Raw genomic sequence first — 19,823 nt, 5'->3', positions numbered from 1 at the left:
TCTGGTCCTGTCCTGACTGGGCCAAGGGCTAGTGCATAAGTGATCTCCTGTTTGATCTGGGCAAAGACTTGCTGCTGCTCAGCACTCCAGTGGAAATCCTTCCTCTTGCAGGTGACCAGGTAGAGAGGGCTCACAATCTGACTATACTCAGGAATGTGCATTCTCCAATGACCTATGGCACTTAGGAAAGCTTGTGTTTCCTTCTTGATAGTTGGTGCACACATCGCGGTGATCTTATTAATGACCTCAGTGGGGATCTGGCGTCATCCATCTTACCACTCCCAAGAACTGGATCGCTCAGGCAGGTCCTTTGACTGCTTTTCTTGACGGAGAAGCCGGTTCCCAGCAAAATCTGGATGATCTTCTCTCCTTTCTCAAATACCTCCATTGCCGTGTTCCCCCACACAATGATGTCATCGATGTATTGTAGGTGCTCTGGAGCTTCACCCTTTTGCAGTGCAGCCTGGATCAGTCCATGGCAGATGGTGGGGCTGTGTTTCCACCCCTGGGGCAGTCAGTTCCAGGTGTACTGCACGCCCCTCCAGGTGAAAGTAAACTGAGGCCTGCACTCTGCTGTCAGAGGTATGGAGAAAAATGCGTTGGCAATGTCAATGGTGGCATACCACCTTGCTGTCTCGGACTGCAGCTCGTACTGAAGTTCCAGCACGTCCAGCACGGGAGCGCTCAGCAGCAGAGTCACTTTATTCAACGCATGATAGTCCACAGTCAATTTCTGGGGCTGTTGAAGGGTGAGTGGGTTTTGCTGACCACCCCTTGGCTCTCCAGCTCACGGATCATCTTGTGGATGGGGATCACGGCATCTCGATTCCTCCGGTACTGCCAGCGGTGAATTGTTGAGATAGGAACTGGCACTTGTTGTTTTTCCACCTTCAGGAGTCCCACTGCAGATGGGTTTTCTGCAGTCCAGGCAAGGTGTTCAACTGCTTAATGCCCTCTACCGCTACAGTAGCTATTCCAAAAGCCCACCTGAATCCCTTCGGGTTTTTATAACAGCCATTCCTGAGAATGTCTGCGCCTAGAACGCGCGGTGCCTGTGGGCCAGTTACAATTGCATGTTTCTGCCAACCCTCCCCTGTCAGGCTCACCTCAGCTTCCAGCAAAGTCAGTTCCTGTGATCCTCCTGTAACCCCAACAATGGAAACAGGCTCTTCCCCCCATGTTCTGATGGTATTAGGGTGCATTGTGAACCAGTATCAACTAATACCTTATATTTCTGTGGCTCTGATGTGCCAGGCCATCGGATCCACACCATCCAATAGACTCTGTTATCCCGTGCCTCTCCCTGGTTAGAGGCAGGGCCCCTCTAGCCCTGGCTATTACTCCCTTCCTGGCCATATATAGTGGAGGTTCTTTCAAGTGGGTCTGACAGACTATCCTCCCTTCTGTAATACCCTGCACTCTGGTCATGGGAGGTTGAGGCTACCTTCACTTTAGTGTAGCTCCCTCAGTTAGCATTTCCCTCCCTGAGTTGACACACCCATGCTGCCAGGACAGAAGTGGGTTTCCCATCCCATTTTCCCATGTCTTCCCTGTGATCATGCAGAAAAAAACACAGATCAGCTCTTGGGGTGTACCCTCTTTCCCTAGCTGGGGGGCATTGGGCTGTAACCTTGGGGTATGAGGCTTGCACTGGTGCTGCACTGATCTTCCTCACCTCTTCCCTTATCTTACCTCTCATCCCCCTCACCTCCTTCACCTCCTCCCTTATCTCCTCCTGTATGAAATCCTTGACCACGGCAGAAACGTGGGCCTGCACTGCGCCATTCATCATACTGGGAAAATCCCTAAGCTTGTTAGCAACATAGCTCACTGTTTCTCAGTGTTCATCAGCATCAATCATGGCAGTGAAGGTGGTATATTAAGATGGTCCTACGTTTGCCAGATTCCACATCGGCCCTGTGCACGTGACCTTGTCAGGGTCATTATCGCACTGTCCATCCCTCCCAAAGAGTACCTCCAATACTGCCACTTCTCTCAGCTGCTGAATTCCTTCCTCAAGGGTCTTCCAGTGCATTCTATTGTAGTGCTCCTGCATTCCTTCTTTGTTGACAAACCTTTCTCTTACACTCATTAAAAGCCGCTCCCAGAGGGGAAGGGGGTCTGGCTCCCTTAGGAATATCTGATCCACACCTGAGTCCTGGGACAAGGATCCCAAATTCCTTGCCTCGGTACCATCCAAGTGCACACCCGTACCCATAAGTTCCCAGACCCAAAGTAACCAAGTTGTAAAAGCCTCCCAGCCCTGTCATGCAATATCTTTCTGCAGATTACAGAGATTTTCATATGACAGGGACTCGGTGATGATTTCAACCTCTGGCTCCCCTGCTGGTTGTGAGGGCCCTCCTCTCTGATCTTCCTTAGGTGGCTTGTTTTCATCTTAGACTTCCTAGTTTCCACAGGGTCGACTGCTGCTGGCTGTGTGTACCTTTGCAATTCAGCTGCAACCTGGGCACATGTAACATCTATGGGTTCCACTGTAGCATCATTGCATTCTCCCTCTTTAAGGCAGGGCTTCTCACCAGCTGGGGAAAGATACTCCATCAGCATTTGGCCCATCTCCTTCACTAGAAAACCCCCACTCACTCCGGGTGGTTCCTTTCTGAGGTGGGTTGTGGGGCAGGGTCAAGCTCTGGGGCAGCATCCCTAGTCTCTGGGGCAGTGTCAATGTCTGCAGCACCATCCCTATTTCCTGGAGTAGGTATCAGGGTTGTTATCCAGCTCAATCCCCCATTATCTCTAAATGTTAACTAGAACAAGCCTATCAGTAAACCAGTCACTGTGATATCACTAGCATTTAGAGGAGATTTGAACCATTCAAAAACTGATGGGGTAGACCCAAAAATCTGGGTGAAGGGCTGGGAGAAAACTTCCCCTGGTATCATTCCCTCACAGTAGGTACCATTATTAAAGTAACCCCAAAAACACAGTTAGTGTGTGATAGCCCTGAATCCATGTACTCGCCTTCCAAAGGAAGTTAAAAATCTATGAATTCCTCACCTTATCAACCCATAAAGCAAACTGGATAACAACCACAATAGCTTCAGTTATAGGGCCCATGTTTAGATAAGGGCTTGCAAATGGGAGAGATATATATGTGATCACATGTAGCCGAAACCAGGTTAAACTGGACCATATGTTGCTAGCACACCAAAAAAAACCCAACCTTAGGCAACTGAAGAACTGTTATTCCTTTTTTTACCCTCTTTTCAGTGCCCTGAGTGCCCCACATTGGGCGCCAAGATCTGTCCTGGTTTGGAGGACAGGTACTGCCAAGAAAAAAAGGCAAGAGCTCCTCCTGAAATGGAGAGTGAAAATCCCCTCCCTCCAATTTATTATCATTTGGATATTAAGGGGCTCTCAGGCAAAGATATGGGTTCAGGAATAACAGCTCTCTACTGATAGATCTACAAGACAAACAAGAACAACATCAGCTATGAAAATCAGCGACAAAACAGAACAAAAAACTCAGTTCCAGTCCCTTTTCCAGTTGCAGACACTCTTTTCCTCTGCACAGTCCCAGTGGGGACCAGGACAGGGCCCTCGCAGCCTTAGCGGCACCAGGCAGGAACAGGGAGGCGGAGGCAGTAGGGCCGTGTCCCAGGTGAAGGGTGAAGGAAAGGCTCCCCGCTCACTGTTTGGGTCCCGGTTGTCAGTGGTGTTCTCAGAGGCAGGAGGCTGTAGCAGTGCAGGGTACAGGGCAAATCCAACCACAGAGAAACCTCCCTCCTCTGCGTTCAGACCGGGAAGTATCCCAAGGAATAGAAAAACAACCAGTCTCTCAGACCCCCCAAACCCCGCCACAGCGATTGAGGGAGGGAGACAGTCCCCATCCATCTATTTTGTCCTTAGTGATCAAAAGCTGGAGGAGCTGCCCGGCAGACTTCCTTAGCATGATAATGGGAAAAATTCTCCACAGAGGAGGAAGAGTAAAATGCCCCTAGCCCCCAACAAGGTGACACAGGGCACCCGTCCCACATAACAAGCTGTAGACATTGAGTGAGAACTTCAGTGCACATTTTCCGCTGATGCTACCAGAGAGCAACAGGGAAACCAACCAGAGAATGATCACAAGTAAATCATAACCTGGCAATAAAATAAGTCCTTCTAATCCAGAGAACTTGTAGGGCTGCACAAGGCAGGGGACAGCACCAGGCAACAGAGTGCAAGACACCCTCTTCTGGCTGTACAGAAACTACAACCATTTCAGGCACAGCCTAGACAGAAGTTAAAAAAAAGTAGAGATGCCATAAGACAGTATGCAAGGCACCTGCAGAAGATACAGAGAACAGAAAGTGGAGAAATTATTAACAGAGGAAGACAAACAACTATATAGGGCACCAAAATGCAAAGCATAGTTTATTTGTCCTTTTGAAACAGGTCATTACACGTGAGAAAGTTTCCTCCAGTAGTACATAGCCACGAACATAATTTTTCCATAGACACTAATCCCTGCGCAAACAATCACCTCACAGCCCCAGCCTGCTATTTTTACCAGTACAGAAACTGGTGTTTTCATAGAACCTGTGTGACTTCTCAAGGCACCATGAGCCATATGAATGCAGAAGTGCCAATTTGCAACTATCATACAGAGACTGCTTTCATTTCTCAAAGTCAAGTTGTCACCCACAGATCAGAAAGTCAATTTTAGATAGCATACGAGCTGACAGATCAAAGAATCTCTGATCCAATCATGAACGTCCTCCAGCCCAGTGGGTGCACAAAAGTGAAATACACACATTCCAGCAGAGGTTGTTCAATGCAAACAGATAAGACTTTGATGATGAGTGGGACTGCAACAGCAAGTCAAAGAGTACAGTAATTTCACAATTACAAGCTGCACCTGATTATAAGCCGCAGCTCCGGGTGTTGGCAACATTTAGGTCTGTCCACATATAAGTTGCACCAGATTATTAGCCACAATTTCGTTCACAGCGAGGATCCATGTGCAACTTTCACAAAGATGCCAATTAGTAACAGAATCGCGTGATCATGGGGTTTACTGGCTTGGCTGTGTTTGGGGCGGCCGCCAGGCAGTGGTCCCACTTGCCACTGCCACCGGGAAGCAGGGGAGCAGTGTGCCTGGTCGCTGCCGCCGGGAAGTCAGCCGCTGCTGCTGGGAAGAGGGAGAGGGGTGTGCTCAGCCGCTGCCACCGGGAAAGGGAGAGCGGCATCCCCAGCTGCCACTGCCCCACCCCCCAGAGCCAGGCAGCGCTGCCCCGCCGCCCGGGGCCAGGCGGGCTCCAGCTCAGCTCCGGGCTGCTGCGGGTTCGGACTTACAGGTTGGGAAATTTCCAAAATTTGTTCATATATTGGCTGCTCCTGAATGTAAGCCGCACTTCCGGTTTGAGAGCAAAATTTTAGTCAAAATGATGCGGCTTATAATTGTGAAATTACTGTAATTAAATATGGGCACACATGACCTTTAAAGTACAGTAATTCCATGATTACAAGCCGCACTGACTATAAGCCGCATCTCCGGGTGTTGGTAAACATTTCGTTCTCTGTCCATACACAAGCCACACCCAATTATAAGCCACTCTGTCGTCCGCAGTGAGGACCCGCGTGCAACAAAGTTGCCAAATAGTAACAGAATCGCGGCATGGCGGGGTTTCCTGGCTCGGCTCGGGTCGTGAGGACTCGGGGCTGCCGACAGGGCCAGGTGGCCCAGCTCGGCGCTGCCACTTGGCGGGGCCGGTCAAGGCCAGCCGCCGCTGCCGCTGGGTTCGCTTGCCCCGGCCCAGTGCTGCGCTGCGGTGGCAAGGGGGTACGGAGCCCGCCAGCACCCGCAGCGGTGGTGGGAGGCGAAGATAGAGCCCCCCCGCTCCTGCGGCGGCGGCACACGGGGACAGGAGCCCCCCTCCTCCCCCCGAGCCAGCAGGAGGGAGCCCCCTGCCTCCCCCCAGGCCACGGGGCCAGCAGGACGGAGCCCCCTGCCTTCCCCCCGGGCCGCGGGGATGGCAGCATGGAGCCTCCCCGCCTTCCCCCCGAGCTGCGGGGCCAGCAGGAGAGAGCCCCTGCCTCCGCCCGGGCCGCGGGGCCAGCGGGAGGGAGCTCCCCCGCCTCTCCCTCCGCCATGCTGCCGGCATGGAGCCCAGCTCCACCCGCCGCGCAACACAGTAAACAATATGTAACAATCGCTTAAATGCCGGGTTTTACTGGCAGGTGCTCGACTTGGCAGTTTGCACTCACTTGGTTTGCACTTCCGGGGTTGGAAATGTCAGAAAATTATTCACATATTAGCCGCTCCTGAATGTAAGCCGCATTTCCGGTGTGGGAGAAAAATTTTGGTCAAAATGGTGCGGCTTGTAATCGTGAAATTACTGTATTTCCATCAAGGTCTTGTAGGACCTACCCTGAGGACAGAAGTTTGACAACTCTTTGCTAACAAGCGCAAGACTCTCATTTGCCATTATCTCATGATCATCAAAAACCACAGGGTCACCTCCTCAGTTTTGTGTGAAAAACTGTACAGTTGGCCTAGGCAACTTCTCTCATTTATGAAATGTCTGAAAACAATTTAGAAATAAAGAAATGAACAATAGTTGAAGCCTTTGTTAGCACACAGTACTGCCATGCAATGTCCCAGGGAAAAAAAACAAAAGACATTTTTTACTCGCTGTATCATCAGGCAAGCAATGTAATTTTGTAAAAGGACCAGTATTTTGGAACAAGCTATGCACACAGAGGAAGAGCTGTCCCTAGCAGCATCTAATACAAAGTTCAACAAGGCAAAGTGCATCAGTGAATCAACTGCCACATTAAAAAAAAAAAGAGATAAACAATTAAAGCAGCAGGAGCTCAGCCTGTCACCCTAGCTGTGCCTGACAGAAGCATAAAGAAGAGAGTAACACTGATTATTTCGGAACTATCTGCTTCTTCATCTACAAGAGAACTTCCAATTTCATTGACCGCTTGCAATTATTTTCAGTAAGCTGCTTTTAGTCCAGTTTCACAATATCCTGTTGCTTCCTTAGGGATTTTCACCCATATTACAGGTGGGTATGTCCATTTCAATTCTCCTCCTTTACTTCTAAGGATTAGGTAAAGTAAATTTTATTTATTTAGGCATCCAGTAAAACTTAAAATTAGTAGTCCTTTGGTGATCTAGACAAAGTGGAAGTGGGGCACAATAGCCATGACTTATGAATTAAAACAAAAGTTAGCCAATATTGAAGAAGGTTTTAGTGCTAACCACTAAAAACATGCATTCTGCGCATACTGCAGAAATTGCAACCTTATGCAAGTAAGTAATGGGGACTAAAAAGCTTTTTCCCAAGAAACTCAGGAGTTTCTTTTCTTTTTTCATACACACATGGATTTTTGTTTATTTTATAAAACAAAAATTTTACAAATCACTAAAAACTTAATAAAAAGCAGCTATCATTATTACAAGTTAAGACCAAGCATATATTCTAGGAAAAGTCTTCATGTAGTTAGACTTAGAGTTACTTTTGGGGTAAGTTTAATGACAATCTAAGTGATCAGTGGTACTCCATACAACCTTAGGTTGCAAATATTAAGACAGTTCCTTTCAGACAGATTAAGCATTCACTGACACTCTCAGAACTACTTTTCAGCTTTTCATTTTGAAACTCTTTCTAAATGGATACTCACTCTGATTTTAACAAAATATATTTTAAAAATAAATACAACATAAACTTTTTTTTAAAATATTCAGACGTTTCTGCTGGCACAAAACCAATTTTTATTCATTTCAGTAAAAAAAAAAGGGAGAAGGAAAAAGAAGATCTGGTTGATCCTAACCTATTTTTCAATCTTTTTTTTCCTGCCTTAGGCACTACCCAAGCTAGTTACCTAATACACAAGCATACAAGTCCCTCGGCACTACTTTCCAATTGGACTGTCAAAAATTACAGCACTAAGACCACAGGCTTTTTGGAAGGGTGAGTCACCTCTTAATACTCCATCTACAGCACCCGACCCCATTTGCACCTCTTGACTAGAGCCGAAGTTATGACCAGGGAGAAATTGCAATGGATAGCCTCTCAAGTGAAGCAGGTTCATTCTCCCACAGCCACTCTGGATTCTTCCTGAAGCAAACGTTGTAACTACACCTCTTAAGTATTCCCTAAACCCTCTAGCAATTCTGCAGTCTGTGCACCTCAACTGCTTTGCTGTCTCTCAGGCAGCTAGTAAGCTACTCCCTTGTTACCTCTATCTTCAATTTCTCCTCCACATCTGTAGCACTATTTCACAGACACAGCAAAAACAACAGGATTAGAAGTGATTTCACCAAGCAATCAGGAGAGGTCAAAGTCCTGGGCATCAGCTGTCACTCCCAGGCTGCACTGACACTCTAGCAGGAACCCACTGAGAGCCAATACCATCTATTGCCCCAAGCAGCTCCAGTCTACGCTCTCCAGTGATCAAAGCTAAAGGATCAACAGAAATGCCTGACTGAGCCAACTGCATCACATTTGGAATTTTCCTAGTAGCTGATACCTAGTTACCCAAAGCAAAATATGCTCTGCCATAGAAAAAGGCTGGAAAATGCCCTCTTCCGGGCTAACTTCATTCCATACTTCTAGTATTTTATGGATTTCCCTTCTCATAGACAATCATTGTGCATCACATATTCAAAATGCATGCTCCACATACTGAGTACAGCAGTTTATTCTGGTGCAAATGCTCCTTAATGTGCCAGCTGCAAAACTGTATCCTCAAAGGCCTTTCTGCAGAAGTCCTCAAAACCCAAGTACTAACAATGCCATTGTCCTGGTTTAGGGTAAATTTGAGAGGAAACCTCCAAACAGTGTTTTTCTAGGAAACAGACTCAAGTGGTCGTTTCCCCAGCTTGTTCAGAAAAAATATTTCTTTGGAGAGAAGTGGAAAAAAAACGGATTATTTAACAGGCAAAACACACCCCAGTGCAAAAATGAACAATATTAAATAACAAAACCTCTTGCCACTCTGAAGAGATGACAAATTTGGAAGAGTTTCTTTCATGGGTTGCAGCTCGGCTCACTCATTCTGTTCTCAGTCCCTCCAGTGCTGGGAAATGCCGCGGCCCAGGCTAGGCCCGGTAAGCCACAGATGCAAGCTCCAGGTGCTCTTCTGGGTTTTTAGTCCAAAGCAGGTTCAAACAATTTCAAGAAAAAGGAAAAAAACCCCACAGTCCATGGAACTCCTCTGCCTCAGCTAGCCAAAAACTGACTACAAGTAAAGGACAGCTCTCTCCTGCTGTCCACTGCTGACAACACAGTCTGTGTGAAGGATGTGGGGGAGCAAGTGCAGTCTCTGATAACAAACTGCACCTCTTCTCTCCCCTTCACTCCTGGAACCCATCTTAAAGCTGCAGAACTCAATATTCAACACAAACAGAACAAACAATTGGGGATAAAAGCATCATAGTCACCCCAGGACAGTCACACACATGAAATTACTTTTTTTTGTAGTCCAATGACTACTTCCTTTAGAAAGCTAAAAACTTTGATAGAATCATGTGTGCATATCACCCAACAGTACTGTCTCTTTATTTATGCTAGACTTCTGCATTTCACAGAATCACAGAATATGCCGAGTTGGAAGGGACCCACAATGATCATCAAGTCCAACTCCTGGCCGTGCACAGAACCACCCCCAAAAGTCACATCATGTGCCCTGAGAGTATTGTCCAAACACTTCTTGAACTTTGTCAGGTTGGTGCTGTGACTACTTCCCTGGGGAGCTGTTCCAGTGCCCAACAAGAAAAGGTGAAAAACCTTTTTTCTAATATCCAACCTAAACCTCCCAACACAACCTCAGGCCATTCCCTTGGGTCCTGACTCATTATGCTGCTTTAGCACGCACCTAAACCTTCAAAATTTGCTACTGCCAGCTGTGGTAACCAAAGTCACCAGGATGAAGGGGTGGGAGTACAAACCCCCACCCACCCCCCCACCAAAAAAGCACAACAACAAAACCTTTTCTTGTCAATACCTGTCATTGACTGTTATGAAAGGCATCTTTTTACTCCTGACTTTCAAAAGTAAGAAAAGTTGGAAAGAAGAACTGGAAACAAACTGGAAGCTTTTTAGTAGGGTAATCCAAATACGCATTACAGTAGTTTCACGAATACAAGCCGCACGGATTATAAGCCGCACCCCCGGTGCCTCGACAATGTTGCTGTCTTTGTCAATAGATAAGCCGCACCCCGAATATTAGCCGCACTTTCGTTCGTAGCGAGAATCCGTGCGCAGCTTTCACAAATTGGTCAATTAGTAACAGGATCGCGGCACAGCGGGCTTTACTGGCTCGGGGCGGGGCCAGGAAGGCTCGGCCCGCTCATGGTTGTCGACGGGGTCGGGTGGCCCAGCTCAGCGCCACGGCTCGGCGGGGCTGGTCGGGTGGTACTGCCGCCGCCGCCGGGCTCGCTGGCCCCCCTCTCCCGTCAGCACCGCCCCGCTGCCGCGTTCGCTAGCCCCGCCGGCGGGCTCGCCGGCCGCGCCGCGTTCGCTAGCCCCGCCGGCGGGCTCGCCGGCCGCGCCGCGCCGCGTTCGCTAGCCCTGCCGCCGGGCTCGCCGGTTGCGCCGCGTTCCCTAGCCCCGCCGCCGGGCTCGCCGGTCGCGCCGCGCCGCGTTCCCTAGCCCCGCCGCCGGGCTCGCCGGCCGCGCCGCGTTCGCTAGCCCCGCCGCCGGGCTCGCCGGCCGCGCCGCGCTCCCTAGCCCCGCCGCCGGGCTCGCCGGTCGCGCCGCGCCGCGTTCGCTAGCCCCGCCGCCGGGCTCGCCGGCCGCGCCGCGTTCCCTAGCCCCGCCGCCGGGCTCGCCGGTCGCGCCGCGTTCCCTAGCCCCGCCGCCGGGCTCGCCGGCCGCGCCGCGTTCGCTAGCCCCGCCGGCGGGCTCGCCGGCCGCGCCGCGTTCCCTAGCCCCGCCGCCGGGCTCGCCGGCCGCGCCGCGCCGCGTTCCCTAGCCCCGCCGCCGGGCTCGCCGGCTGCGCCGCGTTCCCTAGCCCCGCCGCCGGGCTCGCCGGCCGCGCCGCGCCGCGTTCGCTAGCCCCGCCGCCAGGCTCGCCGGCCGCCCCCTCCCGTCTGCACCACCGCCGTGTTTCCTCGCCCTGGCCGGCACTGCAGGGCCCCGCACCGCCGGGCTCCCCCACGCTGCTGGCCCCGATTCTGCTGGGCTTCCCCCGCTGCCAGGCAGCCCCACCCGCCGGCCTTCCTGCTTCTGCCATGCTCCCCTGCACTGCTAGCCCCAGTTCTCCCGGGCTCCCCCGCCCTGCTGGCCCGGGCTCTGCCGCCCCCCTGCCCCGCCCTGCTGGCTCAGGCTCTGCCGCCCGCCCCCCACACTGCTGGCCCCGCCTCTGCCAGGCTTTCCCACCTCAGCCGGGGCCGGCCGGGCTCCAGCTTGGCTTGGGGCTGCCGCGGGCTCTCACTTCCGTGTTGGCAGCTTTTAGAATTTTGTTAATGTATTAGCCGCCCCGGAATATTGGCCGCACTTCTGGGTTTCCACCAAAATTTTGGTCAAATTGGTGCGGCTTGTATTCGTGAAATTACTGTACTTTAATTTTGTCAAAGTCTGTGTCCTGAAGTAGCACTTAAGCATCTACTGTGCTGCATTTCTTATTTCAGAATCTGATGCAGAGAGGCAAAAACCAGTGTGAAGTGACCTGTGGAAGCATCCAATTAGACTAGCAGGAGTCATAGTGTGGAAATTAAGGAGCTGATAACGATCTTCTCCTCACTCTTGTGCAGCTGCAAATCCATGGACCTACAAATCAACCACTTCTCATTCACCTCTGAAATAACTCTTCACAAAAATTGCTATTTTGACAGTGTCTTTTACCTCATGCAAATTTCTCTATTTGTTAAAGCTAAATCTAAGGCAGAAACTATAGGACCACATCCATCTCCCTTGTGCACTTGACGCAAGAACAGCAAACCAAGAAGACCACCCCAAAAAGAAGATCTTATGATGCACATGCATCAGAAGTCTGTTAAAAGACTGTTAATACTTTACTGATTTTGTTATGTTTGGTTTTTAAGAAGTAGGTTATCAAGTTCCCAGGGAACCCACTAACCTAGAATTAAAAACTGAATAAAACAATGTTTTGGAAAGAGACTTTCTCCCTCATGCCCCAAGATGATGAACACTACACTTCCCTCATCTCTGGGGAAATTTCTGATTTCTCTATCTCCTTTAACTTCTGCTAACACCCCTACATTAAGGTGCTTTGCTTCTACGGGTTTCACATCAAATTGCAGTAGCTTCAGCTGATTTCCCCAGGGCATGCAGTCAGACAATGAGATGAAGATGCTGGAAGCTTCACGTTATGCTGCTACAAGAAAAGGAAATCCCCATGATTTCACCATATAGTAATGTAAGCCAAGAGAATGAAAATTAATCTGGAAATAAACTAATAAATTCTAATCTTTCCAATGTACGTTTGCTGGTTATTCTTCATTAAGACTACACTAGAACATTCCTTCAGTATATAGAGCACACACAAGACTATGTATGTGTTCACACAAGCAGGAAACCAAAACAGTTTAGAAGATGCACACAAGCCAGGATCTGTTTAGGTAAGTTTCCTGAAGCATTTCAGTATGACAATAGAAGGATGTTTCCACCATGCAAGTGAACCTCTACAAACTTTACTCCCAAGAAGCAACTTGTTTTTGAAAACAAATAATTACTAGAAAATTTTTAAGCACCTGAATGACCTAAAAAGCCTCCAGTCAAATAATTTTTTCCTCTCTGAGTCTCAAGAACTAGTTATTTTCAGTAATATTTTTATTATTGCCATAGTAGCCAATTACCCCATCCACCTCCAGAGAAAAATAGGCAACCACCTAAATTACATCTCTCTGCCTACTAAGGAAACAATTAGAAACAATCTTAAGCACAGCATTAGAGACTGCTGCCTTTTCAGTTCCTCTCAATAAAGAAAGCATGCAGGTAATAAATTTACACAGTAAAAATTCTGCATCCAAAACATAATAGCTCCCAGACGACAAAAATCAGAAACTTCTGTATTTGTGCAGGGAAATGCAGCTTTCAGTAGTTTCCCTTCTTTTCACTAGAGCAGGCAGCAAATAAAAAATCCCCTATGCAGGTAGAAATTGGGGCACTTAGGCAAGCACAAGCAATCAGCACCAGCTGTCAGCAGCCACAGTAATTCTCACATCTTGTTTCCAAACCATCTTTGTAATTCCTATGGAGATGAGGCCCAGGAGCCTTAATGTGATTCTGGGCTCAGATGAGAAGGCTCCCAATGGGGCAGAAAGGGGAAAAAGCCATGCAAAGAAGTGTTGCAGTGTAGGACAGACCCATCATAACCCATCCCAATCCCACTCTCCAGGCTTACTCCTTCTGCCAGCTCCTAGCAAGGCTTATGTTTTATCAGATCTATTTGCTCTCAAACCTAAGTTAAGAGCAAAGACTAGAGATAAACGAGAAAAGCATTTGCGGCTAACTGCTGCCATCAGAAAATGGTGCCGTTACACATGTTTATTTTCAGTCTGGTGATCTTTCTGGCTGGCACAGCACTGAAAGCTGTAGCCAGAAGAAGGATGTGTTTCACTGGTGGATATCCAAGCATTTTAACCTGAATGCTCAGAGGAAACAAAATGTGTATTTAAAAAATAATCTGTGGTGCTATTTACCCAACCCTTCAAAATACAGAAGGCCTGATATTAACATAAACAGCAGAGTTGTGGCTACTGTTTCGAAGAGCTTTATTATTTACAGTAGTTTCACGAATACAAGCCGCACGGAGTATAAGCCGCACTTCCGGTGCGTTGACAATGTTGCTGTCTTTGTCAATAAATAAGCCGCACCCGAATATTAGCCGCACTTTCGTTCGTAGCGAGAATCCGTGCGCAGCTTTCACAAATTTGCCAATTAGTAACAGGATCGCGGCATAGCGGGGTTTACTGGCTCGGGGCGGGGCCAGGCAGGCTCGGCCCGCTCATGGTTGTCGACAGGGGCGGATGGCCCAGCTCGGCGCTACAGCTCGGCGGGGCCGGCCGGGCGGTGCTGCCGCCGCCGCCAGGCTCCCTGCTCCCGTCTGCACAGCCGCTGCCGCGTTTGCTCGCCCTGCGGGCGGTGCTGCTGCCGCCGCCAGGCTCCCTGGCTCCCCGCTCCCGTCTGCACCGCCGCTGCCACATTTGCTCGCCCTGGCCGGCACTGCTGGTCCCAGTTCTCCTGGGCTCCAGTGGACTGCTAGCCCCGCTTCTACCGGGCTTCTCCCCGCCGCTGGGCAGCCCTGCCCGCCGGGCTTCCTTGCCCGCCGGGCTTCCTGCTTCTGTTATCCTCCCCTATGCAGTCTGGCTCCCGTGCACTGCCAGCCCTGCTTCTGCCGGGCTCCCCTGCCATTCTGGCCTGGGCTCTGCCGCTCCCCCTGCCCCGCCCTGCTGGTTCAGACTCAGCTGCCCGCCCCCCGCACTGCTGGCCCCGCCTCTGCCAGGCTTTCCCACCTCTGCCGGGGCCAGCCGGGCTCCAGCTTGGCTTGGGGCTGCCGCGGGCTCTCACTTCTGTGTTGGTAGCTTTTAGAATATTGTTCATATATTAGCCGCCCCCAAATATTGGCCGCACTTCCGGGTTTCCACCAAAATTTTTATCAAATTGCTGCGGCTTGTATTTGTGAAATTACTGTACCTGATTTCAAGACATAAGATCAGAGTACTTATTGTTCCACAACAATGCATTCATAAATCTTTGGCTTTAAATCTCCTTCACCTCTTTCCTTGCTTCGGTGCAAATTAACACGCCAAGACTACTTACATTTACAAATTTTGTAATGGAAAACCATCCTTGGCCTTAAAGAAATAAATTATAAAATATACAAAAAAACAATAACAAACTTTTTTTTGTGTGTGAAAGCAATGAGAAGCAAATTCATCTTAGAGACAAGACTAGGAAAAAGAGATGAAAGAAAGTATTTTACGCTTGCATACACTGAGCACAGATTTTTTTAGTTTTGCTAATATATAAATGTTAACATTGAGAAAATTGTAAGCCACAAGTAATAAAATACTGTTTAACATGCAGAAGAAAAAAGTAATTTTTTGTAGTCTGCCTAATTACACTTTGGTACTTCCTAATGCAAAACCTAAAATGAACTTCAATACTCTTGCTTCCATTTGAGTTTAGCTTACCTTTGCTCTTGCGGATGCTCTTCCACATCCTCCTCTGAATCAGCCTAACAAACAGAGAAAATACTGTGTAAGAATATCAGAACTGCAACATACTACACTGGACACTTTTAATTCCATCACAGATGGATTCTCATGTGACTTGTTTGCAAAACAAATTCAGAAATTCAGAATTACTACAACTCCTTTATGAGCCAAGTAAGGTGGTTGCTGGACATCCCATTTGAGGTTTCACCTCATCTCACAAAAGATAAATGGTGACTTAACTTGGCTACTCTGCTGCTTCTTCCCAAATGCTGACTGAACAGACCCATTTTCCATTTATGCAAATGCATCTATACAAAATCCACTCACACACAGAATTCCAATCTAAAGCCATCAATTGCCCTCAAACAACAGGAAGAATATTTCCTCCACTTTCAAATTTTCTGCCCCATCAGTAAATTTCAAAAGCCAGTACCTGAGGAAATAGGATGCAGAATGCCTTGAAATGCAGATCACCTGACAATGGCAAAAGCAAAGGCAAAGTACCACATTCCAACTGGCATGGTGAGGTCCCAAACCCAGACTTCACCGCTGATTAGCAGCAGGTACAGAAAGCAGAGAGAGCAGAAGCTCTAAATACATCATCTTAGCTCAGTTGCTGCACTCAGGTAATTTTCAACACATGCAGCTGAACTGTGTCACCTTGCAGTTCACCACAAACCACTTTGAGCTGTCTACAGTATGAACTCAAGTGTTGGTTCAATGAGCTCCCTGCAGGAAATCCATTTAAAACAAGGAGATAGCTACTCTGAACTGGTCCAGATCTCCAGGAAAGCTTTAGGTACAACTCAAAATGAAGTATGTTACAGCCACAACCCCTGCTGATGAAACCAGGGACAACTTCAGGGAAATTAACATTTTTCAGGATGTGGTCACAGTCATCCTGCCAGGAACAGCTGGTGAGTTTTCCCAGTTTCTGCAGGTGATGGTTCTACACAACACGAACTACAGACCTTAGCTTAGCAATGAAAAGGTTAGGGGGGGAAAAATATTTTTCAATGAAAAGACTGTACTTTCCACCACCTCTCCTACATGTTTCCCACGCAAACACATCACGTAACAGGCCCCAAGCCACCAGTTTACCTCCTAGTTTCACTACATACTGCAAAAAAAAAAAATCACCTGTAAATACTAAACATCTTTCTATAGGCTTCAGATGCTTAAGCAGATCAGGTAGCCCTACCTGCCTACTGAATGGGACAGGCAGCAGGATTTCTGAAGACCGGAGTTTCAAGAAGTGAGGAAAAATTACAACCGCACTATGGCAGTAAATATGCTTAATGTTAACATTAATATTATTATTGTGTCTAAAACAGCGACTTTATGGCTAATATTAATACGGATCTTGCCAATAACTATGAGATGCATCTGAACTCCCATCTTTTGTCACAAGCATCTCATACAAGAGAAGCAGCACAGCCTTCACCATAACATAATCAAATCTGGAACGAGATAAGGAAGTATAAGTAAATTTGAGGACTTGACAATCTTTCTGTACGCCTGCCCAGAGGTTGGAGACACCATGCTAATCCAGGATCTGCAGTACACCACAATGCTCTTTAGCACAGATCTACCTGGAGGTCCCAGCACCTGGCCGCCATGAAGACCCACCCATCTTCTCTAGAGATCTTGCTAAGCCTTGCTGTTAGACTCCACCAGGATGGCATGATACAAACCCATCATGTTTTCCAGCTTCTCCAAGCTCCTTTTGTACTTCTAGGACCACAGTACAATACCAAGCAGAACTAGAGAACTTATCCACCTTCTCCAGAAACAGCTCCTTTGCCACAGCCAGATAGCAAGCTATCCTCATTTTAAATGGCTTAGTTCCTCCTTTAAGTGGCTTAGCATCTGCCTGGCATCAGAAATCTGGGTCTGTGTCATGACACCATGCTCACCCTTAACACTAGCCACCTTACCATTTCTCCACTTTTCACCAAGCAACAATGAAGCAAACTTCCCAATCTACAGTGCAGCCACAGGACATCTGAACTGTGCAAGGAAAAAAAAAATTTAAATCACCCTCAACTCTGATCACACACAGACCCCAATGTCCAGCCTTCTCCTATCTTCACTACTCTGTGTGCTCCAGGCTACATGTGCATGTAGGTTTAAATTGAGAATTTGCAAAAAAAAAAAAACAACAACCCCACAAACCAAAAAAAAAAATAGCATTCTCAAACTGCAGGACTACGGGGGAGAACGAAGCAAACACCTCCTGAAAGTTAAAATGCAGTTCCCAGCAGTCTACCTACGAAAAGAAAAAAATCCCCTTCCTCCAAACCTTATCCTGAATATGGGGCAGGTGCTTATCTTGTGTTGGAAGCCCTTGAAAGCACCCTCTTGTGTCACACAAGTCTCAAGAGCCTGAGCTGTCAGCTACTGCATAATCTGCATGGCCAACCATCCCCAAGTCCTATCAGCACCTTCCAGAAGCTCAGCTGGGAGTCTGAAGATGCCTTCTAAAAGCCCAAAGAGGAACACAACTCCCCCTCAAGTCTATCTCAGACTTTCACACAAACTGTGTGTCTTCAGACAAACCTTGCTTTGAAGTACGTGACTCCACATTTAATTTACGCACAGCTGATGGGATCGTTAATGACACACTGCAGTGTCACGTATCTCTAATTAATGTATGTAACGTCAAGGTCTTCATCAGCTTTCAAACCCAGTCGAACAATTTACCTTATTAGCCCCTGAGCTGCACTGAAGAACAGAACCTGAAGACAAGCTGCTACTACTTGAGAGAAGAAAAAAAAAATCTTTCAGACCCAAGCGGGGCCTTGTAAGTGAAAACTCAGGCAGCAGCTCTGTATTTGTCAGTGTCTATAAAGATCACAGATACAGTAAACACTACGGTATCTTTCTCTAAAATTCAAGCACATGAAACACTGTCACAGTAAAGTGAAACAAAAAGTTACTGTAATCTCCTTAGTATCTGCAAGCAAACTGAAATATTCACAAGGTGTTCCTCTAAAGAAACATTTCAGTCATCTCCTACCTGTGACACACAGGAACAGCAGAAAACCCATGACATCAAACACTGCACTGACACCAAAATAAAGTTTGATATACACTGACTTTGATGACTTATGGTCATTTTCAGTCCTGATAACAAGAACTACAACTTAAACCTCATTATGTCATTTTAAGGTAGTTCCTCCCTCCAAACTGAAGAGGCTGAAGGGAAAGCACTCTGGAGGTACCCAACCTGCCTGCCCCTGCCTTCAAATGCTCCCAGTAACCTGGATGGTTTCTGACAGACAGAAACACACAACTGTGACTCTCTGATACCTTTTTAACTGGTATAGGCCATGAACAACAATTGTCATTTGTGCTTCTTTCATACACCTGTGGAAAACAGCTGGTCTGATACCCTTACTGTGCTTTTCCTTCTCCTTTTTCCTCTCCTTTTCAGCAAACATAAAACATAACTGCCTTTCACCTTCGCACTGAAGTGCTACAGCCCGGCTATCAATATCTGGAGCTTTTTCAGCCTTTACTGGTGAACAGCTTGGATGTACATAAAGGAACTTGTCTCCCAAGCATTTTAATTAAGTATTAATAAGTTGTAAATAAACGTGCAAGACCACAAAATTGTAAGGGGTCTACAAAAACCACAACTGCTCTAAATCAAGTCTCTCACACTCAAGATTTTCCATGTTCAAATCCCACTGTTTTTTAAAGAAAAATCCAGCTGCCCATCCCAGGGACATCTGCTATAAAAGGGAGGTTAAGGGTGAGGAGAAGAAAAGCAAGGCCAGTGGACACACTGTGATTACCCCACACTTCACACCACTTTCAACAAGAAAGAAGAAACAGCCACAAGAGAATACAGCCACCACACCCGACTTGGAAAACCAGCTGGTCTCAGAGCTAAAAAGGGAATCCAGGAAGAAACACTGAAATCCTGGAGGAAGCGGCAGAGCAGTGGAAGACAGTCAGCAGGTTACGTACAGCCAATTTCCCCTCAACCCCAGCACACAAGCCCACACACATCCTCACCAACTACAGTGCTTCAGACAGCCTTCAGGCTCAGCTGCAGAGCAAAAGCAGTAGGTGAGCCATCCCCAAACAGCTCTGCAGGCTTCAGAGGAAGCTGAATCAAAAGCTCACAAGTTCTAGGGGAGGGGAAAAAAGGAAAAGGACAAATATGTATAAGAGGGAAGCTGGGAAGGGGCACACAAGAAGCACAGACAATGAAAGGGAAGCAAGAGGAAACAGAAGACAGAAAAACCAAGCATGGTGGAGGTGTGGGGCCCTGGGCAGCTGCACTCCAGCGTGCAGATTCATGCAGTCCACGTAGACAAAACAATACTGTGAAAGGCCTAGAAAGCAACTACAAATATTGTTTCCCCTCCCTCACCCCTTAAGGTGATGTCTTTATTCACTACATGCTCCTGAAACAAACGCATGTGCAGGCAACCAGATGGCTGAATGGGTTACCAATCCATTCAACTTTCATCTTCAAATTCTTTGGGCAGCAAGGAATGCTCAAAACTGCTCTGTCACAGGCAGGCAGTTGATGATGCATGGAAAATAAGATAACAGTGCAAAGCCATGACAGAAAGAGAAAAACATCCATCAGACAGCATTGGTAACCTTCCAGAAATAGGCTAAAGGGCTGGCAAACAGGGCAACCTAACCCATTTTCCTGCTGAGAGCA

General features: G+C 47.8%; 1 protein-coding gene across 8 annotated transcripts in view; it reads right to left on the bottom strand.

Moving 5' to 3' along the window:
* TMEM131L (transmembrane 131 like) overlaps positions 1-19,823 on the bottom strand; it is a 90,589-nt gene that overhangs the window by 67,884 nt on the left and 2,882 nt on the right. For 3 of the 8 annotated variants that reach the window (XM_033059542.1, XM_033059543.1, XM_033059544.1), the window contains 2 exons: positions 15,116-15,159; positions 14,742-14,776 (listed from right to left, as the gene is read on the bottom strand). In XM_033059542.1, coding sequence (XP_032915433.1) covers positions 14,742-14,776; positions 15,116-15,159 — 79 coding nt within the window. Of the gene's footprint in view, positions 1-14,741; positions 14,777-15,115; positions 15,160-19,823 lie in introns of those variants that run through there. The other 5 variants (XM_033059550.2, XM_033059551.1, XM_033059545.1 and 2 more) reach the window with 2 other exon arrangements.

This window comes from Catharus ustulatus, chromosome 5, assembly GCF_009819885.2.
Source record: "Catharus ustulatus isolate bCatUst1 chromosome 5, bCatUst1.pri.v2, whole genome shotgun sequence".
NCBI classification, from domain to species: Eukaryota; Metazoa; Chordata; class Aves; order Passeriformes; family Turdidae; genus Catharus; species Catharus ustulatus.
This window is presented reverse-complemented; position numbering and strand designations above follow the sequence as displayed.